We start from the raw sequence: 23,277 nt of genomic DNA on the forward strand, positions 1-23,277 counted from the left end.
CATACACCACCCACACACCGCCCACCTGAAATGAAAGGTCGGAGACGGGCGGAGACCACAAAATCCCCAGCATGCGCCGAGTCCGGAGGTGAGAGCGGCACATTGGTCAATGGGTTACAGCACGTGTCCTGTGCCGGCAGCTTTGCCAACATCTCTCGCCCAGGCAATTTGCTCATGCGGTTTGTCCTGATGCTCCGCTCGCTGCTCTCCCTCCCTCCCTCCTGCCGTCCTGCCCTCCGTCCATCGCTGTCTCGTTTCGCTGATGGATGACCATCAAAATTCCCACCATTATCGCCCGCTCAGCCTTTTGTGCAGCCTTTTGTTTTCGGACTGCTCGATTGCCAGCCTGAAGTTGACCGATTAACTTGCCGCGGCGACACCAAAGCCCTGTGCCCTTTGCCAGCTCGTCATCCCACTCCTGTTTGCAATTCCATAAACAAATTTTAGTTAAAATTAGAAAACGGGGAGAAAGCGAAGGGTATGGTTTCGATTCTCCCGGGATTTTAACTACCTTATGCTGAGAAATATTTCATTGGAGTTGTGCAGCTCAGTAACTGGTTCGCAATTACTTATTGAAGTTAGTAACTGAATTGAATTTAACATGAGTAAGTGCATTACTATTGCAGCAGAGTCGCCTTCTATGTAATAAATATTAATTCAAAAGATATTTTAACTTTGGAAACAGTTGCCTGATTTAGCTCTTTCCGGCACTGTTAAGCCGGCCTTCACTCAACCGAAATCATACATTTTAAATTTTGTCCTGGACACTGAGCTGCCTGAGCTCCCAAAGGAGCTGCCGGGCAGAAAGGCAAACAGTTTCGCACGACTCCGCTGCGCTCCAATCTCCAATCGCCGGAGATGTTTCCCGGGGACACGAACTAATTTGCATACATTTCGAGCGCGTTGTTGTGCTTCCATTGTTTCCGAAGGGGAGGAAGTGGGATTGGCTTACTGGGTTCTTCGTAGGTTCGTTGGTTGATAGCTTGGTAGGTTGGAAGGTTGTTAGGTTGGTAGGAGCTGTCCCTCAATTAAACTGTCATGTCAAAGTCAGTCGCGTCAGTGGTGGCGGCATCGAGGAATGGCGATGGCGATGGCGATTGCCATCGTGGTTATCGGGGAATCTGTGGGGTCTGCATTGGTGTAGGTTCCATCTCTTCCCTCGTCTCGTCTGACGCTGCTTCAGCTTTTACGGCCTAGTCGGGCCCGGCACGTCACTCGGATTTTAAGTGCCAGCCCAGCCAACGTAGCCAACTCAACCCCCTCTTCTGTTTGGCTCTGGATCAATTCAATTTGCTGCTGTGGCCCTTGCTATTTTAGGTCTAGTCGCCAAATGGCAGGCCCAGCAGCTCAGCCGTTGCCTTTTGACATTTCGAATTGATTCCCAGCGATTTATGTATATCATTTCCACTCACACATCGCTTCCACATCCACATCCACATCCTTATCCTCATCCTCATACGAGGACTGTGAGCTGTGGGCTGTGAGTGTGGTTTTTGACCATGCAAATAGCAGCAAATTATCCTGATTTTGCGGTATTTATTTCGTTGCCAGGCTGTTGCCTTTGGGCAGATAAATATTTATAATTGGGTAAATCTCTACCCTGATAAATGCAAAAGTTCGATTATTGAAATACGCGTACTTATGGTACTGTAATTACAATAAATGTGTATAAAAGCCGCTTCTCCTTTCTATTAAAATGCCAGAAATCAGTGTTCATTTGTTTCGGTTTGCTGCAGATTTTAAGCTTTTACACCCGGTTGACTTTAAGTGCAAGTCTCCTCCTTCGCAAGGACCATTAAACCAGGAAATTTCTCTAATGAGCCTTCAGCAATAAAAGCAAACATAAACGAAAACTAGTTGGGAAACGAAAGTGTGTTTTTGGGCCAACCACATGCTCAAACTTTAACTACAACTGGCGGCAGTTATGAATGTGTGGCTAGGCCTCTAATAAGTGAATACTTAACCCAGTTGTTATGTGGTGTCAAGGTCGTGTTAAATCTTTAATCCACCCGGAATTCACCTGCTCCCGATTGCCTTGCAATATTGATAACTGAATGACTTTAATGCCTTTCTATTTTTGACCTCTCGTCCTCGCGATGAGAGATCAATTGAATGGCGACCGCGTGGGATGGCAACTATTTTTAAACATTTGTGTGGGTCAGGGAAAAACGCTGTGACGCAAATTACTCGATTTGCACACTGCGAAAATAAGCTTAAAAATTCGAGGAAATATTTATATCAGTTATTATCCGATTTTGAAGCTGTAAACACAACGACTTAAATAGCTTAAGGAACACTTTCTCATCATGGTCACAGCTACAATCGACCGCCTTTTTTCTCAGTGTGGAATGTGGCTGGATGACTGGCCAGTGGGTGGCAGGATATCGCGAATCTAGCTGATGTCATCAGCCAGACGACAAGGACTAGTGGCTTCTGTTGCTCTGACGTTTTCGTCTTGCTTGCCTAACGCCAAATTAAATAAATAGAAAATGGTTTTTTTTTTTTTATTTCGTTGTTTGCCATCGCTCTAATGAAATTCTACCACGCGCCACACTTCAAGTAGGCGATGAATGAATGTGTGTCCAGGCCAGTCCTGGTGGATGAGATCCACGTCAGTGTCTGGGTATTTGCGAGCAGCTGGTCATAATGAGCCACTTGAGTGGCGCACACGCATGCAAAAAGCATTCGAGGCTACATTCGAGTCGTTCTCTGGTCGTTCCGTCGTTCCGTCGCTCGGTCTGTCGTTATGTGGTGGCTCGCTAGTTCGGTGGTTCCATCGGTGGCACCATCATCTGTCCTGTCCTTCGACTAGAGACAATGCCAAGGAGCACGGGCAGAGATGGCGGCAAGGCCAGGAGGATTCTGGGGGGGCGGCGGTGTGAATGAGGTGGGTGGTTGGGTGGCACGAGCCCGACTTTCTGTTGCTGAACCTTTGCCCACATGCACATGGGAAATAACTGCTAGGTTTCGCGCTAGTTGCGATCTGGATACATACCTCCTGCGAAAATCCCATTCCACAAAGCAGCTAAATTTACTAAAAATTTAACCCAGAAGGACATCTTAAAAGCGTCAGCACGTTTTAGAGATGCATTTTCTGCGAGTGTACTGCACCAAATACTGTCCCACGTGTACGGAAATTCCATATCCGCTTCTCGTTTATCGCATTGCCAGCGCCAGGACGTGTTTTGCAACGCTTTCCATTGAAAAGCGCGTAGAGAGAGAGTAGCAGAATTTGCCGCAGCTACAGTTTGATAATCATTTAACACTTTTCCGTACATTTCTCGCTCTAGATAAAAACCGAACACCGCCGGCCAATGCATACAAATGAGCGAAGGAGCCCGGGAGTCACGTAGCCAGCAACCAGGACGCACCACATCCTCATCCCTTGGAGCGGCGGAAGAGCGGTGGCTCTAATTAAGACAGAGCCGGTCTGGTCTGGGCGAAAATTAATGGAAGCCACGAGCGGCGGAGGAGCATTTTCGGTGTTCACACAAATTAAATTCCATCAAGTTTATTTGCTGTAAATGAGGCAGTGGCAGAAGGAGTGGAAGTGCTGGCCCTAATTTAATTTCCCCACCCCTAACCCTTTTGTGCCCCCATCCCCCGACACGTGTTGCCATTTCCCACTTAGAAGCGAAAAAGCGAAACCATAGGCCTATAGACAACTACACTTGGACACACAGAGATGCTAAATCAGATCGTTCGGTTAATATACGTTAGATTTTCCATGTAAATAGTCATTATAATTATTATTGTGGTCTACGCTGAATTTTGTCTCGAGCAATTTCAGCGGTAATCCTCCGGGAAAACACAAAATTGTAAACATAAATCTAATATTTATTACGAAACTTCATATGTGTGCATCTCGCAAATGCTATGATTGCAAAATTAAAAACATAAAACAAAAAGAGACGAAAGAGCAGAGGGCAAATCTATTAATTAGTAATTATTATAATGTGATGTTATATATATAAATCAATCTTTAACAACAAACATAAAAAGCAAGTAAAACAGAAAAATGAAAAATGAAGAAATATACAAAATTCTTAACCAACGTAACAAATTTCACTAAGTAGATTTTTCGAATTAAATTTAAATTATAATAATTAAAAATTATAGCAAGAAAAACAGAAAGAAAAAAAAAACAAAATAACTTTGCTGTATACACGAGATAAAACTGCGTTTTTCTACTAAGAATGAATATGTAAAATGATTTTTTCAAATTTAGATTACCTACCTACCCCATATTCCTAATTATATAAAAACCAATTATAAATATATAAATTACAAATTCTATGTAAATGTTGTGCGTATATAAAGCAAAGCGTAGAAGAACCCCACATTCAAAATCGTTCAGTTATTTATTATGTGTGTGCTATATCTTCTCTATGTATACATAAAAAGAGCGCTTGGCTTCGACTAGCTAACATTTTGGGCCTTAAACCAAACCAACCTACTCAAGCCGGGGCCTTGGTGTTCTTCTTATTACCCAGCATTCTTCAGATCGATATATGTATCTATATACCCCTGGGGAGGGGAGCAATCCACACACTAATCGTTATTCTATATCTACGTGAATGTGTTCGTTTCTAAACTTGTAAAAAAGCACGCACCCCTCCTCCGTTCAGACACGAAATGTTTGTAAAATATTGAAAGAGAGAAAACGATGGAAGATACGAAATTAACCTATAATATTAATACGATTTTCGGGAGTAAAGGAAGAAAACATTTTAGTTTTTCTACTTGAATCGCATTTCTTCCACTTTTCACCAAACAAATCAAATTTACATGAAAATGATATGATACGAAGAATTGAATTTTGAGTCTCTTCAATCCTCAAGCTCAAAAACCCAAACAAAATTAATACAAAACTAAAAATTAATGAAGTTTCTAGGTTCTATTATTTAGTTGTCTTGTTATTTATATGTTTAGCTTTAGTTCTTGTCTAATTTATTTATAAGTTTTGGCTCCGCAATAAATACAGACAATTATATATATTTTTTCTATAATTTGTTTCATTTTATCATTTTTTGATTGTGAACGAAAAAGGAAAAAAAAAATTAACTTAGAAAAGGATAACAAATGAAATGCTAAATTTAAGCGCAAAAGTTCAATTAATAAAAATTAGAATTTTAATATTAACATAATTTGGACTATTTATATATACATACGCATATATATACAACTCTATATATGAATAATTAGTAACAAATCAAATCAATTTCCATAACAACCGCCAGAAAAAAAAACACAAAAAAATATATATATATTCTTAGTGACGAGTGCAACAAACATCACTCGTGCAATTGTACTTTAAAATTGAATAAAATTCAAAAAGAAAAAAATTAACAGTGAAGGTGGAAAAGGAACGAACGGAATGGAATAAAGCGTTACATGCAACTCTGTTTTGCGTAGGGTTGCCAACGCCAACTGGCAGGCAGCCCTCAGAAGAGGCCAGCAATAGTCGAAACACAAGCAGACGCACTCACACACATGGCTTGAGATCGAGAGAGCGAAAGGGACAGATAGAGGTAGCTTCAGCACGATGTTGAATTGATAGATTGATGATTATTTTTGGTGGATGTGTCGATTGTGGATTGGGAGCAGCAATTGCAACAATAATTCCAGGCATATCGAAGCATTTTTACTCAGCACTCAGACGACAGCAATCAGCGAAATCGGCAACCAAAACTGATGGCAATAACAAGCAAAAGTAAACCAATTCGGGATCAGAGAGCGAAGACAAACAGGATGAAGGAGTAACCACACACAGAGACACAAAGATACAGAGATACACACACACAATCACAATAAAGGACGAACGCAAACAAGTAAATACTTAACGGGATTCACATATGTATATTCAAGAAGCAATAATGAAAGTATATTTCCAAGTATGATAAAACAAACAACCAAGAAAGTCGAGAACTAACATGAATAAATATTTATACATATATTTTAATTATAGTTACAAATTAGCATATATATAAATTATACATACATACAAACATATATACCGAAGATAGTCCAAATAATTTAGCAAAGAATGAAACCAAACGAAGTAATGTTTAATATTTACAAAATATTAAAATATCAATGTGCAATTTAACAAGCGTTTAAAACACCACACTGACACAGCCACACAAAAGTAATGCTACACCTATATATACACACGTATGTAAACCGATTATAAACATTATATATGCGTATATAACAAAGTCGATACGAAATAACGATCCATTTAAGAACAGGAAAGATGGCGAGCGACGAACTTTAGTGGCGAAAAACAATTTAGTTTTGTGTGCGCACACGAACACCACAGTAAACCCTACTTAAAAGGAAATCAAAATTCAACTAACAAAACCTAAAAAATAAACACGAAACCAAGCCGCGCTAAATGCTACAAAAAGCGGTTCAAGTCAAGTTTTTGAGCAAATACTCATAATTGTTAAAAATGTTTAAATAATATAATAACAAAAGCAAAAAAAAAAAACAAAAACACAAAAAATTAATTAAAAACCAACAAAAATCCGTAACAAAAACAAATTGCATATTATCATATATTTTCTCTCTTCTTAGACAATTTAGTTAATTATGAAAAGTAATGAAACAAAAAAACAACATTATACTTAAGTGTTAGTCTTATACATAAATAAATGTATGATTAATAAATGCAGAAAAAGAAAATCATGGAACAGCAGCCGACGAAAGTAATGTGAAGAGCACAGTAACAGCAAACAACAAAAAGTGAAAACAAATTTAAATTAAAAACCAGCAAAGAAACAAAATCGAAATGAGAAAAACAAAAGTAAAATTAAGAAATTAGATTTGCCTTTGTGTTAATATCAAGTGTGTTTCTTATTACCATTATTATTATTATTATAATTTTTTCATTTCCAATTGGTCAGACGTGTGAAATGATTTCCTTACATATTGATTGAGAAATAAAAAGTATTAAACAAAAAAGCTATAAAAGGTGTTTTTACTTCTTACTCTACCCTCGACATGGCATGGTTTCCTAGGCTTATTACCTTAATGTAGAGTAACTATTACCAATTACTAATATTTCGTTTCACCTGCAGGAGGATAGCTTATCAGTATGGAACAGGACTGCCACTGATATGACCAGTACAACACGTATCCGTGATACGTTACGCAGGATATTAAATATACCTCTAACAACGGCAATGGAGTATAAGATACACTGTGATAGCCTTAAATATGTTTCAATGTAAGTATGCCGAAGGTTTCACTCACTATGCCAACTAGATATACTTGTAGCTATCAGAGAATCTTGTCATAATTAACGTAAACTAATCTGGTAATTCGAATACCACCTGTACCATACGCAGACCGAGACGTCGAAATCGTAAGCTGGGAAACCTCTTTAATCGAAATCGATACGGCTTTAATTCAAGATATGGCAGATCGTGATGAAAAATCTCGATAATCAAGATATTCGTGAATTTAATAAACTTAATGGTTTGGGAAGGGAAACCCCCAGCACTGATCATCAAGCAATTATCTAATTAAAGAATCAATATTCTTTTTCTTTTATTTTGCAGTAATAAAGGCCCATTGAAAAGCTGAAATTCAGTGAATAACTATAAACAAAAGAAAAACAAAAACAATAATTACACAAACAGATAATATATGTCGCTAGTAAAAGCAGCAACAGCCACAAGTTCATCGACAGCACAGACAGGAGTTATACACCAACAGCGAGCACAATAAACCAACCTGGACACACCAGAACATCTCATCCTCATCCGGAATCGAAACATCAACCACGAATCCAACCGCATCGACAGCGAGGACAACCCGAAACAACAAATCCACAGAAAGGCAAATTAATATTTAAGCGCTAATGAGACAAATCTTTGTATTTTAAACGAGTTTACAAAGTGTGTGTGTATATATGAAACGCCATAAATATTTTAGTTCGTATGTATAAAGTATAAATTAGGCATTCCCCATTAAAGAAAATCAGAGTCCCCCAAACTGCCCAAAGCCGAAGACCGAAGCCCCTAGAATCTGGCTAATCTATCCTAGTTTATTTTGTATTAATTTACCAAACCTTATCTCAATCCTTTAACACAATTGGACCACTCCTCCCACGGGCGTGCCCTTGTATCGTAGCCTTATCGATTATCGCCATAGTCGGCAGGCAGCCAACACACAAGATAATGAATCAATGAAACTGACACACCAACTAGCCGATGCTGTATTTATCTGTTTGCATTGATTATTTTAAATTAATGATACAAACCGAAACTGAATAATCAAATTGTTTGTTTTTGTTCTTGAAGAAATACAAAAAGTTTTTTACGTGAAGAAAAAAAAGAGAAAAACTAAAAATTGAAACTAAAAGCAAAAACCCAGTTGTTTTACATATACCAACAAACATTCATCAATCGAACTATTATTTCACACATCCGAACACATTTTATTTTCTCCGGTACAGTACAACCAACGCAAGCCTAATAAAGGAAACTATTAAAGTTGCAGAACATATTTTCAAAACAACTAAGTGGTTCCTATCTTTCCTTGCAGTAAGTATAATTGCTTGAGTGTAATAAAATAAATTACTAAATCTTAGGTCTACACATTTACTGGCTTTATTAATTGGAAATCCCGAGATTTACAGTAAAGTTACATCTAATACTTATAATACATCCGATATTGATCTTTACGTGTCCTCGAACATTGTCAAGTCCATGATGTAAACATTGGATACGAGGCAATCACCTTCCTGGAAGAGAAAACAATATTTAGACTTGGCCCAACTTACACCACTTGATTACCTACCCCAGGTGTAATGCCCACAAGAGCATCCGCATGACCATAGAACTCTTCCTTCAAGGAGATGACGATGGTCTGCAGGTTGGTTGTGTGATCCCTTATATACGAAGCGACTTTGCCAATATTTGTGTTGTCCAAGGCGGCATCAATCTCGTCGAGGACAAAGAACGGCGCTGGATGAAAGCTGCATACAAAAATATTAATATTTTTTTCAACATATGGCAAGTAATGATATCCGCATACCTGTGGGTGGAGAAAAGCAGGGCCAAGGCCGCGATTGTTTTTTCGCCACCACTCAAGTTATTCATGGGTTGGAAACGTTTGCCGGGCGCTACACAATTGTAGTTAATACCATCTAAATATGGTTCTTCGGGATTATCGGGACCGATATAGGCCTGGGCTGCCTCGTTGCGAGCTAATTTCTTGTAGATACCGTCAATGGCGTCCGATATATGCTGGCAACAGGCAACGAAGCGAGAGGAGCGTTCGTTCTTCACCCGTTCAAATGCCGCCTTGGCCTTCTTTGCTTTCTTTCGCGCATTCTCAAACTCCTCATTGGTGGATTGCACTTTTTCCGTTACGGCATCGAGTTTCTGCAAGGCCTTCATGTTGGGCGTCTGTATGCGCTCCAAGACGTCCAGCTTGCTTTGCAGGTCCTTTTGAAGCAATTCGTGGGTCTTCTTGAACGCGGAGTCATCCTTCAGCTTTGTATACTCTCGTGGTAGAGATGTATAATCCACTTCAATACTGGAAATATATTAATTATTTTAATTCAGTAATTTTTAGGGCTATTATTAAATAAGCTTACATATTTTCTATTGCTGCAGAGGTGGATGGGACATCCGGATCGCTTTGTCGCACCGCGTCGTCCAGCGAGCCGCGCAACAGTGGCACCACGATGCAATCGGTCTACGGAGTGAATAACACAATGTAACACAAAATAAGGGGATATAAAGTAATTCCTTAAACTTACTTTTGCTTGCAACAATATGTTCTGGCGTTCGTTTTTCTTGGCCTCGATCTTAGACTCTACCGAAGATAAATGACTGCCCACGTTATGGATTTCCTTGGCCAAGTTTGCCACATCCTTGCGGGCTTTAGATATGTCCTCCTCCATGTCATCCACGGCTTGCTTCTTGGCCAGCTTGTCCTGCTTGAACTTTTCCATTTTCTCCTTGTCTTCGTCGATTTCCTTCAGATAGCGTGCCTCAGCTAATTTGAGGCCCTCTAGGGCATCTTCCTCATCCTGTACGCTGCGCTCCCAGCGCTCAACGTTCTCTACGATGGCATTTGATTAGCAACTTTATATGCATATTATTTTATGTACTTACTCTTTGTGTCCTTTTGTTTCTCGAAGTCCAGCTGCGAGTTTATGGAATCTATCTGCTGCTCAAACTCGGCCCGCTTACGCGCTCGCTCCTGCTGCATGACCAGCTCACGCTCCTCGTACTGCCGGATGTTCTTCACGCCCAAGCGGCGGCAGAAAGAGGCATACACCTTGTCCTCCACATTGTTCATGTTTTCTTTAATTTCCTGGATGTGCTCTTCGCGGTTTTGCATCCGACGCTCGATCTCAAGGATCTTGGGCTGCAAAATTCAGATAAAATATATTATAACTTAGGGGGTAATTTTATAATTTAAAATGTAAACTCACTCCAAAATCATCCAGCTGGGTTTGGACCTGCTGTAACTGATTGTCATACTGACTAATTGACTTCTTGGAGGACTCCAAATCGACCATACTATATTTAAGCCTGTTCTCCAGACCCTTAATCTGCGACTCCACAGTGGCGAGCTCACTCTGCTTACGTGACTTCTTCACCAGCTCCTTGAGCTCTTCCTGGAGGCGCTCTTTCTGCATTTTTAGCTGAGCCATGTGCTTCTCGTCCCAACGCTTTGCTTTGCGAGCCAGATCGTGACTGCCGCCAGATATGAGACCCGATTTCTGGTAGAATGTTCCGTCCAGGGCCAGAGCATCGAAACGTGATCGGTCTATCTCATAGGCCACTTTCATGGCGTCCTCGGGAGTCTCACAGACAAGAGCGTTGCCTGTGGCGAAGAGGACAGCTCGTTCGATCTCTTGAGGCTCAAACTTTAGTACATCAAAAACCAATCGCACGTTACGTGGATCGCTGATGTTACGAAGACGTTCCTTCAGAGGCTTAACTTGCAGATAGTCCAAGGGCAAGAAGGTTTCCACTTCCAGCATTTGCTCCTTTAGAATCTGTAGAAGAAAAATAATTAAGAATGTATATAAATCCCAGCTGACCAACTAAACCCACCTGAATGCAGTGACGAGCCGTCTTTTCGGTGTCCACAATGATGGCTTCCATGAACTTGCCCAAAACTTTGGTGACCGCCACATTGTATCGCTTGTGCGTGGGCTGACACATGTTAATCATACGGTCGTACACTCCTGGGACCTGTTTCTTAAAGAGCTCCACCACCTCCTGCTTCTTTTTCCTACGAGCATCCTCGTGCTTGTCGCTCTTGGCATCGCCCAGTTGATCGCGTACGTCCTCCAGCTCGCGTTGCTTTTCGGCAATCTTTTCCTTGGATGTGCCAACATCTCGGCGGAGCTCGTCCTTGATCCGGTTCTGTTCCTCCAAAGCGGCCTGGGATGATTTGATGTGATCCATCAGTTTGTCTCGACGCTTTACAGCTTCCTCGCGCTGTAAGGTGAGCTTCTTGAAGGACTCCTCCACGGAGGCGCGGCGATTAGTCTCCCCATCTAGCGTGTCCTGTTCGGATTTTTGCTCCCGGTTAACTGAGTCCAGCTCTGAACGGTACTGAGTAGCTGTTGCCTCCGCCTCCTGCTTCAGGCGATCGTACTCTTGCACAAGACCCTCTTCCATGTTGACGCTTTTGCCCCGGCGCTGCGACTCGTTCTCGATCTCGTCCTCAAAACGTTTTTTTAGGGCCTCCACATCAGCCAACTGCTTCTCCAGTTTCCGTATGTCCGACTGATGGGCATTGTCCGCCTCCCTGGCAGTTTCCAAAGTCTTCTGTAGAGAAACGAGCTTCTTCTTGCAGTGGGTAACTTTCTCTTTGGCCTTGATGTACAGCGGCCTGCGTTTGTTCATCTGCGTTTCAAACTCTCTGATTTCCTGATCGATTTTGGCCAGGTCTCGGGTTATTTTTCCGGCATCTTTTTTCTTTTCCCGCAAGATTTCATCGGCAGCTTCTTTCCGCTGTTCGACTACTTTAACTTCCTGCTGCCTCACCTCCAAATCGCTCGTATACTTCCGAACGTCCCTCTCCACGTGAAAGAGCCTAAACAGTTGATACTCCACTTGTTTTTCATTCTGTTGGAATAAAAAGATGTAACTAATTGGATCGAGTTGAAAGAAATCAAAGTCATACGTATTCGTTTTGCAGGCGAGTGTAGCGATCGGCTTCCATCTTTTCGTGTTTGGCCTCTTTTCGTTCCGCCGCGATGCCCTTCTTCTTTTGGTAAGTAAACTGCGTCTCCTCCTCGGCCACAATCATTTCCTGCTTGAGGCGATTATAGTCATCCTTAAGAAGGCCAGAACTGGAAAATTAAGCACGACTTAGAAAATGAATGATTTTTGGCAATAAATCTAAAAGTTACCCGCTAATTTCCTCAAACAGAGCCGTACGTTCCTTGGGTGTCTTCATGGCTATGTTCTCAACAGCTCCTTGGAATACTAAAAAGTTCTTGGCCTTTACATTGATGCCAATTTTCTCCAGCTTGTTCAAGTACGTGCTGCTCGATACGCTCTAAAAGGGTGAAATAATTAAGTGGCCAATAAGAGGATTGTTTGCCAATACGAACCTCTCCGTTGATGCGGTATTCCGAGGAGCCGCCGATAACGGCACGCTGGAAGTCCATGTGGCTCTCCTGATTGAGCACAAACTTCGCCGTCACGTAGCAACTGCGGGAAATGGGCTTGCCAATGGAGGAGCCGTGGATCAGGTCGTTCAGGCGCTTCACTCGCAAACTGCTGGTCTTCTCGCCCATCACGAAACTGATGGCATCCATGAAGTTGGACTTGCCGGATCCATTGGGTCCAATAACCGCGTTAAATTGCTTCAGTGGACCCACAACTATGTGACCGCGGTAGGACTTGAAATTCTCCATTTCGATGTACTCCAAGAAGGCCGTCTCGTCGTCCGGCTTGCGGACGGGCGCCGTCGCCACCCTTTGGGCCACATCGTCGTCCTCTTCAGTCATTCACACGCTCGGTTACGACAAATATCCAAGGAAAATAACAATATGAGCGCGAAATTAACTTTTTTTTCTCTTATGACAGTATGACCGTATCCAGCTAACGCCACCAATATCAGACGCCAGAGATGGTAGGGTGTAGAAGACAAACTATCGATAGGATCCACAAGCGATAGTAGAATTTCCTTTTCGATTTAACCACAACCGATGGCTATCGGTCAGCTTTGTTTACAAAATGCAACTTGTAAACAAAATGCATTTCTTTATTAATGAATAATTTATTATTATTATTAAACGATGAAAACCGACGGCATTTTCCATTTTAAGCAATTAATAAAGGTTTTTCTGGATGTTTAATATTAGACCTTCAAAGGGTCATGGAAATCGGTCAAAAACATTTTATATATATGTACATATGTGTCTATGTATATAAATAATGCAAAATGAGATTTTTGGCACTTGGTCTTGTATCTATAAATATTATAATTGCCCATGTAGGAACATATATAAACTGAAATAAAACCAAAAAATTATAAGAAAGACCGACATATACTGTATATCCTGGATATAGCAGTACGACTTCTATGAATACTTCTTTCCAAGTTAAGCAATCAAATTGGACACAATTACGATTTTAAAAGTACGATCATTAAGCTAATTGTATGTGGATATTCTGCAGGGGAAATATTCCAATCAGAAGAAAATATATGCATGTGGTACATGTTCATGCACATATAATTATAGAGACGTCAATAAACCAAATAAACCGAATCTAAAAATATGAATGGCTCAATGATTAATACAAAAATCAACCAAAAATAGCTTGCATACGAAATTAGTTTTTTGGCCACTTGGAATGCTGACCTATGGCAATAAAAATATATCCCTCGATTGTTCCTGAACTTTCTACTCCTTTCAACTGAAAATTTCCCCTGCGAAGTGCAGACTAGTTGACTCGCTCGCACTCATACGGACAGACTGGAATGTTCTGGCCCTTTCTCGCAGGGAAATCTCGAATTTTCCCCTCCCGGCGACTGAGTATAAATAGCGGCGCAAATTTCCCAGCCGCTACATTTGAAATCAAACAGCCAAAGTGAAAACACTTCAGCAAACGAAAAGTAAAGAAAGCATTTCAGAGTGACAGTTGAAAACTGTAAAGTCTTTACCAACTGAAAAAGTATAACTACAAAAATTAAATTAAGTGAAAACTATCCATTAGAAAAGAAAGCCAAGTTTAAACCAGAAAGCAAAAGAAACAGCCAAGATGCCAGCCATTGGAATCGATTTGGGCACCACGTACTCCTGCGTGGGTGTCTTCCAGCACGGAAAGGTGGAGATCATCGCCAACGACCAGGGTAACCGTACCACACCATCGTACGTGGCCTTCACGGACTCGGAACGCCTCATTGGAGATGCCGCCAAGAACCAGGTGGCCATGAACCCCAAAAACTCGGTCTTCGATGCGAAGCGTCTGATTGGACGTCGCTTCGACGATTCCAAGATCCAGGAGGACATGAAGCACTGGCCGTTCAAAGTGATCAACGACAACGGCAAGCCAAAGATGAGCGTGGAGTTCAAGGGCGCAGAGAAGCGCTTCGCTCCTGAGGAGATTAGCTCGATGGTACTCACCAAAATGAAGGAAACCGCAGAAGCCTATCTGGGCACTACTGTGAAGGACGCCGTCATCACCGTGCCGGCCTACTTCAACGACTCGCAGCGCCAGGCAACAAAGGATGCTGGCGCCATCGCTGGCATTAATGTGCTCCGCATTATCAACGAGCCTACGGCAGCGGCACTGGCCTACGGCCTGGACAAGAATCTGAAGGGAGAGCGCAACGTGCTTATTTTCGATCTGGGCGGTGGTACCTTTGACGTCTCCATCTTGACCATTGACGAGGGATCTCTGTTTGAGGTGCGCTCCACGGCCGGAGACACCCATCTAGGTGGCGAGGACTTTGACAACCGATTGGTTAACCACTTTGCCGAGGAGTTTAAGCGCAAGTACAAGAAGGATTTGCGCTCCAACCCACGCGCACTACGTCGCCTTCGCACGGCAGCCGAACGCGCAAAGCGCACCCTTTCCTCCAGCACGGAGGCTTCGCTGGAGATTGACGCCCTGTATGAGGGACATGACTTCTACTCCAAGGTGAGCCGCGCCAGATTCGAGGAACTGTGCGGGGACCTCTTCCGCAACACACTGGAGCCAGTGGAGAAGGCACTCAACGACGCCAAGATGGACAAGAGCCAGATCCATGACATCGTGCTGGTTGGAGGCTCAACTCGTATTCCGAAGGTTCAGAACCTGCTGCAGGGCTTCTTCGGCGGAAAGAGCCTGAACTTGTCAATCAATCCGGATGAGGCGGTAGCCTACGGAGCAGCCATCCAGGCAGCCATTCTGTCAGGCGACGAGAGCAGCCAGATTAAGGACGTCCTACTGGTCGATGTTGCCCCACTCTCGTTGGGCATCGAAACCGCCGGCGGGGTGATGACCAAGCTGATTGAGCGCAACAGCCGCATTCCGTGCAAGCAGTCCAAGACCTTCACCACATACGCCGACAACCAGCCGGCGGTGACCATTCAAGTGTTTGAGGGCGAGAGGGCATTGACCAAGGACAACAATGTGTTGGGCACCTTTAATCTGACTGGCATTCCGCCCGCACCCAGAGGAGTGCCCAAGATCGACGTCACCTTCGATTTGGACGCAAACGGTATCCTGAATGTGACCGCCAAGGAGCAGGGCACCGGAAACGCCAAGAATATAACCATCAAGAACGACAAGGGACGTCTGTCGCAGGCGGACATCGACCGCATGCTTAGTGAGGCGGAGAAGTACGCCGAGGAGGACGAGCGCCATCGCCAGCGGATCGCCGCCCGCAATCAACTGGAGAGCTATGTGTTTGGTGTAAAGGAGGCGGCCGAGAATGGTGGCGATCGCATCAGTGCTTCCGACAAGAGCAGTGTTCTGGAGCGCTGCAGCGAGGCGGTGAAGTGGTTGGACAGCAACACCACCGCCGAGAAGGAGGAGTACGAGTACAAGCTGAAGGAACTGACACAGTTCTGCAGCCCCATCATGACCAAGATGCACAAGGGAGGTGGAGACGGGCAGCAGGCTCCAAATTGTGGACAGCAGGCGGGCGGTTACAAGGGTCCCACTGTCGAGGAGGTGGACTAAGTCGAGCAAAGTCCTCCTATGTCGATCTCATAACCAAAAATACTCTAATATCTAAAAATATCTTAGTTCCAATATGCTATTAAGCAGTATTAATAAATATTATATATGACTTGCCAAAGCACATAATTGTTTATTTTTAAACGTGAGTAATCGGGTTGTTTGGGCGACTGGAATAAACACTCCAAAATAATGGATTATGCATGGATTGTTCGCATAGCAATATTGTTTACTTGGGCAGACCCTCTCGTTCGGCCCAATCCAGCCAAGATCCCTGGTAGTTCTTAACATTCTTGAATCCCAAAGCGGCGGCAGCTTCTGCAGCCTTAAGGCTCCTTTTGCCAATCTTGCAGTGGAATATAATCTCCGTATCTGGCTTTGGTTTTTCCCTGCCATATTTGGATTTGAAAAGCTGCTCACTGGCCGCCAATTCCTGGCTCACCACGCCCAGAGGAATGTTGATGCTGGCGGGGATTTGTCCGGTTTCCTTCAGCTCCTCCGGCTCCCGGACATCGATGAGCACTTTCTGTGGTTCGCTGGGCAGTTTCTTGACCACATCGTAGTCCACGATTCCAATTTGAGGAGCTTGACTGCCGTAGAAACGCTGAAGGAAATTGCTTTGAGTGCTCCTGGCGCTGCTGAGCGGGATCTGGGATCTGGCGACCCTCAAGGCCATCATACAGTGGCGCATCATCATTTATATGTGCTTTATAAAAAATTAAATTCACAATAAATAACAATATTACGTAAAATCACAGAGAACAACAAATGAATGCCGGCTGTCAGCTGTTCAACCCAATTCACCTCATTTGTACTGTGTGGTGAGTTTAACAGTTAGGTTAATTTACCGAATTGGCGCGCACTTTTAAAATTAACGCAAAAAAATCTTTTTTGATAAGAATATGGGGTGATGTGCCAAAATAAAACAAATTGCTCATGTTTTTGAGTTCACAACGAATGACTTTAAAAGGTGGCAATGGTTAATACTTTTATTTAAACATTTACAGCACTGCAGGCGGCATATTCAAAATTCCCTTATTGATTGCCCTAAAGCCGCCGACGCAGATGCTCGGTTCGCAATCAAATCGGTTGCCATGGCGAATAAATAACACTCACGTACTTCGTGTGTGTCAAGGCCAGGAACCAAATCACCCGTCACCGCCTGATAAGTTCAGCGAAAAAGATTCCCGGCGTCCGGGCTTGATTGAATCAATTAAACGGAATGGATTGCGATCCCGGATTCTGCGCTCATGTAAACACTGGGTGGCGCAAGGCATAGACGACTGGTTCATCTTGTCGTCGGCAGCGGCACGCGCTCGTCTGACCAGAATGGGTTTGGTTAATTTTCAGGTTCACTGATAGCGCGGCATCCAGAAAGGAGGTTAGTGTGAACCCCCTGGGAGCAATATTTGGCCCGATAAGGTGGCCACAGACACAAACTTAGTCTTTCTGAATCCTCAGCAATGAGGGGTTCAACGACTGCGTTTCAGCCCGGTATCACTTATCAAAATGCCCCCTGATAACGCCCCACCTCAACAATCGGTGTTCCAATTAAGACGCGCGTGCCTGAATGAGTTAATTGATGGTCTGTTTTTGTTCTCAAATATATTTCGAAGTTTATTGTATAAAATATAGCTTATGACTACTGAAATGGCAACAATACACAGAGTTAGCTTCGCAGGATGTTCACAAAATACATTTGCCTAGGACACGAGCGTCTGATGCTAATACAACAAGTGATGTGAGCAGATGGGGGGACAGGACTTTGCACTGATACGGTACACAATTGTGGCTCCTATTTTCACTTGGAGCCGACGATGTGGCCAAGGGACTCGCCAACGCGGATCTTCTGGCCGGCGATAATATCGAATTTGAAGTTCTTTGGCGCCTCGAAGAGCAGGACAATGGTGCTGCCCATGTTGAACTGGCCGACCAGATCCCCCTTGCCGAACTCTTTGGGCGCTTCTGTTTTTTCCTTGTTAAGGATCAGTTCATCGTACTCGTAGGTGCTGGGCGGATGCTTGCCGACATTGAATCCTGTCCATTGGTTCGTCTTCAGATCGGCATCTATGTAGATTTCGACGGAGCCCACGTTAGTGGCACCCACGGCGGTGTAGGAGAAGAATCCGTGTTTCCACTGGCCCATGTACAGCACACGTTCGTTGAGGCAAAACAGACCTGGCAGCCAGCCGGCAACTTTGGGGCTCACGGACAGCAGTTCACCGGAGAAGTGACGACGAATGGTGGGCTTCCAAGCGGTGGGCGAGTGGAATCGGTGGTAATCTCCGGGAGCCAGATATATCACGCACTGGTACAGCTCCGTAGAACCATCGCTCTTCTTTTTGAGGGCCTGAGCATAGGAAGCACCAGAGTTGGCCTGCTCCACAGTCTCTAGTGGGCCAAGGAAGTCCTCGATGCTGTAGTTCACACCCTTGACCTGCTCTATCAGCGAGTCCGAGGCGCTGCCAAAATGTAGAACCTTACCATCGGCGGGAGAGACTAGTGGTGCCTGCTGATCAATTACACGAGCGCCTTCCTTAAGCGGCCTGGTGAAGAACTCAGCCAAACTATTGTAGTGCTCATACTCCGGATACATGGCCTCGCTCAGATTGACGTTGAACGTGTTGGAATACCATCCGTAGACATAGGGACGCAAACTTGGAGGCAAGTAGCAAGCGGCCAGCCAGCCCCAGCATCGGCTGATTATGCGCAGTGGCAAAGAGCAGTATATGCGCGACTGGAGTGCGGACGCTGTCCGTGGTTTTCCCTCCCGTTCGCAGCGATTCTTCTGCAACTGCCACTCGATGGCGCCGAACACGCAAATGCCCATTGGAGCCCAACGCAACAGGAAGCCCGTCCAGCGCGAGAGTAAATTGCGCCGGATCTGTGCTAACTCCTGACTAGGATTCTGATGCTGTTTATGCTGCGGGCGCCGGTGGTGTAGTGCTGCCTCCTTGGAGGCGGGATTCGAGGAGAACTGGCGCAAATGACGGGCCACCGGCAGACTGGCATTCTGTGCCTGCGGCTGTGGTCCTTTGATGGGCTGTAGCTGAAGCTGGGTCGGCTGATGCTGCTGCTGCACCACCTGTCTGAGATTGCCGGCCTTGAGCAGGAAGCGGCCACGAGGTACGAAGTAGGAAACCATTGTTGCTCTCGCTATTGATAAACGGCAGCCCCCGCCGCACTAATCACGTAATCACGTCTGCCTATATGCCCAGATAAAAATGGCACGATGTGGAACTGGTCTCGGCTTCTGTTTTTTGTTTCTGTTTGTTTAATCTGGCGCGATAAATTTGGCTGGCTTTTAAGTGACTGAGCGGCGTAGATCCGCAAATCTAGAGATTCGGTCGGAACCTAGGAACAGTTGCAAATCAAAACACTAGCATTCGGTGAAGGGGAATTTTGGTTCAGTCGGCCCTCTTGTGTCAGAATTGAAATGTTCGTGGGAGGAGGAGTTCTGGATGCTTCAATTGTTGCTTCCGTATCGCTGTGCTGCCTGCAAGAGACTGAAAGTTTTCCATGGGCCGTCACATGCGAAGAGGCTACAATGTGACCACCGACAGTGCTGCCAGCTTTTAAAAGCTATATTGTAGGCGACCAAATACGGGCTGCCCAACTGCTAGAAATTTTGAACTTGATAACGGAATCTTTTCAAAAACTAATTTTTTCTTAGCTATACACTTTATGTAGTTATATGTCCAGCTTTAATTGCAAACCTCTATCAGTTTCTCTATTAAGATATTACATCTTCTTATGTTTTCATTCCTTTCTTGGAATGTCTTCGCTTATCATTGTTTGCGGCTTACCAACAATACAAAGATTGCGAAAGTCAATGTCCTTAACCTTTAATACTTTGCCTAGATGTGGGGTGCTAAATACGTCATTTCACATTTTAAAGTACTAAATTCACTCAATTGAAGTAATCTTATTAAAACTGATATGTATTGCTTGTTTATGAAACATAATTAAAATTTTGGTAAATTATTTTAAGGCTTTTGGATGAAATAATTGAGTTAACAAAAAAAAATAAAAGTCCCTTTAAAAATTATGGTTTTCTTTTGGTACGTTCGTTAATCTGTCGAAATTTGGCCTAGACTAGCCACTTTTATTTATACAAATTATGTTAAAATTTTAGCTCTGCTTACTAGCGAATATTTAGTATGATCAATCAAAAAATAGCTAGGCTGGCAGCACTGGTGACGGCACTTCGTCTAATGTTCTTTCGCTTACCAAAACAAACCAAGAGCCAAACCCCCGAGTTCTCTCTTATCAGTGGGAATTGTGGTCAAGGCCTACAGCTCCGTGGCACGCTTAAGCTTCTCCGGCGGACACAATTAGGCAATGTTTTTGTTTAAAACTGGTTTTTTATGTTATTTTTTTCTTTTTACTGTCCTAGGTTGTTGTTGGTTGACAATTTACTGTCCGATTAACTGCGCCATTTTTCCACACTCTTTTTCGAAGGGGGTGGCAACTCTGGCAGCAGTTGCCATCAGCTGATGAATTATTTGTGTTTTTACACTCTGTGAAAGATAATTGTATGCAAAAATCGAAGGACAACAAACAGCAGCGACCATGAGCGAGGCGGAAAAGCAGGCGGTGTCCTTCGCCTGTCAGCGCTGCCTGCAGCCCATCGTCCTGGACGAGCAGCTGGAGAAGATTAGCGTGCACGCAATGGCTGAGTTGTCTTGTAGGTGTTGGGTGATATACAATGGAAATCCGTCTAATGATTCAGTCTTTACAGTGCCCATCTACGGAGACAATGGTAATACTTTGGACCCGCAGGACGCCAGCAGCTTCGACCACTTTGTACCGCCCTACAGGCTTACGGACTCTATAAATGGCACTGGGTTCATGCTGGTTTCGGATGGCAGAGACAACAAGAAAATGAGTGCTGCTTTTAAGCTGAAAGCGGAGCTGTTCGACTGCCTCTCTTCCAACTCTGAGATTGATCATCCGCTGTGCGAGGAGTGTGCCGACTCCATGCTGGAAATCATGGACCGGGAATTGCGCATCGCCGAGGATGAATGGGATGTGTACAAGGCGTATTTGGACGAACTGGAACAGCAGCGTGAAGCGCCCAACGTTGAGGCCCTGGACAAGGAGCTTGATGAACTGAAGCGCAGCGAGCAGCAGCTACTGTCGGAGCTGACAGAGCTTAAAAAGGAAGAACAATCACTGAATGATGCCATTGCGCAGGAGGAACAGGAGCGAGAGGAGCTCCACGAGCAGGAGGAAAGCTACTGGCGCGAGTACACTAAGCACAGACGTGAGCTTATGCTCACCGAAGATGACAAACGAAGTCTGGAGAGTCAGATTGCCTACTCGAAACAGCAGCTGGACAAACTGCGCGACACCAACATATTCAACATCACCTTTCACATCTGGCATGCCGGGCATTTCGGTACCATTAATAACTTTAGGCTGGGTCGATTGCCCTCTGTATCCGTGGATTGGTCAGAGATCAACGCCGCTTGGGGACAGACGGTGCTCCTCCTCTCTGCGCTTGCTCGTAAGATTGGCCTGACCTTCGAGCGTTATCGCGTGGTACCCTTTGGAAATCATTCGTATGTTGAGGTACTCGGCGAGAATAGAGAACTCCCGCTTTATGGCAGCGGCGGATTTAAGTTTTTCTGGGACACCAAGTTTGATGCTGCCATGGTGGCATTCCTCGACTGCCTCACCCAGTTCCAGAAGGAGGTCGAGAAGCGCGACACCGAGTTCCTGCTGCCCTACAAGATGGAGAAGGGCAAGATCATCGATCCCTCTACGGGAAATTCCTATTCTATTAAGTAGGTTTCGAAATGATGACGATTTGTCGGATAATAACGATGCTTTCCTTACAGAATCCAGTTTAACTCGGAGGAGCAATGGACCAAGGCGTTGAAGTTCATGCTGACCAACCTGAAATGGGGATTGGCCTGGGTTTCTTCGCAGTTTGTATCACCGTGATTTTTCTTTCTCTTTGTCTTAAAATGTATATTTATAAATTACTTAATTATCCTCTTAGTATTAAATCTAAATCTTTCAAGTTTTAAATAAAAAAGTATTTATATTATTATGGGCTGCTTTAATTTCAGGTAAATGTAGGAGTAAAAACGTCTTAGTTACATACTTAATACAAAAGTTAATTATCTAGTTTTGTACAGCTTTTTTCTTTGTTTCTGGTTCCTCCTCGCTGTCGTCCGAGTCAGAGTCGGATCCAGAGATGTCATCGCCTATCCAGAGTGTGCCTTTTTTCTTCTTTTTGGCCTTGGTCTTGTCTTCGGCGGGGGATTTCCTTTTGGTGCCACTGGTAGAGGCTTCCTCGACCCCTTTCTCCTTGTTCTCCTCGGCCTGCTTGAGTCCCTCCTCGAAGGCGTCATTAACCTTTTCGGTTAAATTAGCCCTGGCCTCCTCGTACTTGTCATCCTTAAAGTCGTGCTTGGGCACGGCCAGCAGCTTCTCGATCTTTCGCTTTTTCCGCTCCTCGGCCTCCCGTTCCCGCTCGCCCTGCTTTTCCAGCCAGGCGCGCACCCGCTTCTCCTCGTTGATATCCCGCAAACGACGTCCACTCAGGTCGCGGCAAGCCTCGCGGTTGGTAGTCTTTTCAATTTGGGCACCAATGGCGCGAAGCATGGAACCGAATCCTCCTTTGCCACCGAGTTGACGCAGAACACAGTGCACATCTCCAGATGTAAGTTCTCCCTCCAAGCGCTTGCCATTGCTCACTAGGTAGTAATCCTCAGGTTGCAGGTTCTGTAAAGTATAGACCCCATTAGAAAATCATAGGAAAATCTTACATTACATACTCACCGTGTTCTCCGCAATCCGGCTGCACAGCTCATCATATTTAATGTGATCCCCACAAGAAATTATATATTTACTGTTTATAAAAATATTTATGCCCATTTCGACAATCTCCCTTTTCGATAACGATTATTATTTCTACTCTGCTTTGTGCTGCATCTGCGCCCGAGATGCGTGTGTTAGAAAGAGAAAGCGGTGATGCAAGCGTTATCGGCTGCCCTAGGGTTGCCCCTTTTTCGATAACGTTACTTAAAATGCTTTAAATTCGCGAATTAAGGTGTGATCTTTATTATATTACCGCTGAAAACCCATTAAATACTCCTAAGTAAGT

At 44.0% G+C, this 23,277-nt stretch overlaps 7 protein-coding genes across 10 annotated transcripts in view; 3 read left to right on the top strand and 4 right to left on the bottom strand.

Annotated features, from left to right (window-relative positions):
* Window positions 1-8,282, top strand: part of LOC122621856 (eukaryotic translation initiation factor 4E type 2) — a 44,948-nt gene extending 36,666 nt beyond the window's left edge. Inside the window, exons 3-4 of one of the 2 annotated variants that reach the window (XM_043799847.1) lie at window positions 7,083-7,231; window positions 7,353-7,517. In XM_043799847.1, coding sequence (XP_043655782.1) covers window positions 7,083-7,231; window positions 7,353-7,434 — 231 coding nt within the window. In that variant the 3' untranslated portion in view covers window positions 7,435-7,517. Of the gene's footprint in view, window positions 1-7,082; window positions 7,232-7,352; window positions 7,518-7,565 lie in introns of those variants that run through there. The other variant, XM_043799849.1, reaches the window with a different exon arrangement.
* A 313-nt stretch (window positions 8,283-8,595) lies between these two features.
* On the bottom strand, window positions 8,596-13,107 carry LOC122621851 (structural maintenance of chromosomes protein 1A). Its single transcript, XM_043799842.1, has 11 exons — window positions 12,599-13,107; window positions 12,395-12,543; window positions 12,166-12,334; window positions 11,085-12,107; window positions 10,457-11,026; window positions 10,134-10,389; window positions 9,776-10,080; window positions 9,611-9,711; window positions 9,046-9,549; window positions 8,809-8,986; window positions 8,596-8,752 (listed from the first exon to the last, which is right to left on the bottom strand). Exons 1-11 carry the CDS (start codon window positions 12,995-12,997, stop codon window positions 8,690-8,692), a joined length of 3,717 nt encoding a protein of 1,238 aa, XP_043655777.1. The 5' UTR covers window positions 12,998-13,107; the 3' UTR covers window positions 8,596-8,689.
* Window positions 13,108-14,062: 955 nt separating this feature from the next.
* LOC122621852 (heat shock protein 68) lies at window positions 14,063-16,284 on the top strand. The gene has a single exon (XM_043799843.1). The coding sequence runs from the start codon at window positions 14,256-14,258 to the stop codon at window positions 16,161-16,163; it is 1,908 nt and encodes a 635-aa protein (XP_043655778.1). The 5' UTR covers window positions 14,063-14,255; the 3' UTR covers window positions 16,164-16,284.
* On the bottom strand, window positions 16,268-16,959 carry LOC122621857 (rhodanese domain-containing protein CG4456). Its single transcript, XM_043799850.1, has one exon. It carries the CDS (start codon window positions 16,855-16,857, stop codon window positions 16,390-16,392), a length of 468 nt encoding a protein of 155 aa, XP_043655785.1. The 5' UTR covers window positions 16,858-16,959; the 3' UTR covers window positions 16,268-16,389.
* A 791-nt stretch (window positions 16,960-17,750) lies between these two features.
* LOC122622491 (phosphatidylserine decarboxylase proenzyme, mitochondrial) lies at window positions 17,751-20,528 on the bottom strand. Of its 2 annotated transcripts, none has more exons than XM_043800956.1 (2): window positions 20,391-20,528; window positions 17,751-19,666 (listed from the first exon to the last, which is right to left on the bottom strand). In XM_043800956.1, exon 2 carries the CDS (start codon window positions 19,303-19,305, stop codon window positions 17,962-17,964), a length of 1,344 nt encoding a protein of 447 aa, XP_043656891.1. In that variant the 5' UTR covers window positions 19,306-19,666; window positions 20,391-20,528; the 3' UTR covers window positions 17,751-17,961. The 2 variants fall into 2 exon arrangements, with proteins under 2 accessions (XP_043656891.1, XP_043656890.1); XM_043800955.1 differs by having other exon boundaries at window positions 17,751-19,656; window positions 20,391-20,526.
* A 183-nt stretch (window positions 20,529-20,711) lies between these two features.
* LOC122622492 (beclin-1-like protein) lies at window positions 20,712-22,218 on the top strand. 2 transcript variants are annotated; one of them, XM_043800958.1, is made up of 3 exons: window positions 20,712-20,847; window positions 20,902-21,949; window positions 22,004-22,218. In XM_043800958.1, exons 1-3 carry the CDS (start codon window positions 20,733-20,735, stop codon window positions 22,107-22,109), a joined length of 1,269 nt encoding a protein of 422 aa, XP_043656893.1. In that variant the 5' UTR covers window positions 20,712-20,732; the 3' UTR covers window positions 22,110-22,218. The 2 variants fall into 2 exon arrangements, with proteins under 2 accessions (XP_043656893.1, XP_043656892.1); XM_043800957.1 differs by having other exon boundaries at window positions 20,733-21,949.
* Window positions 22,207-23,247, bottom strand: LOC122622493 (replication stress response regulator SDE2). Its single transcript, XM_043800961.1, has 2 exons — window positions 22,953-23,247; window positions 22,207-22,895 (listed from the first exon to the last, which is right to left on the bottom strand). Exons 1-2 carry the CDS (start codon window positions 23,046-23,048, stop codon window positions 22,293-22,295), a joined length of 699 nt encoding a protein of 232 aa, XP_043656896.1. The 5' UTR covers window positions 23,049-23,247; the 3' UTR covers window positions 22,207-22,292.
* Window positions 23,248-23,277: the final 30 nt, after the last annotated feature.

The sequence above is a fragment of the Drosophila teissieri genome, chromosome 3R (assembly GCF_016746235.2).
Source record: "Drosophila teissieri strain GT53w chromosome 3R, Prin_Dtei_1.1, whole genome shotgun sequence".
Lineage (NCBI taxonomy): Eukaryota > Metazoa > Arthropoda > Insecta > Diptera > Drosophilidae > Drosophila > Drosophila teissieri.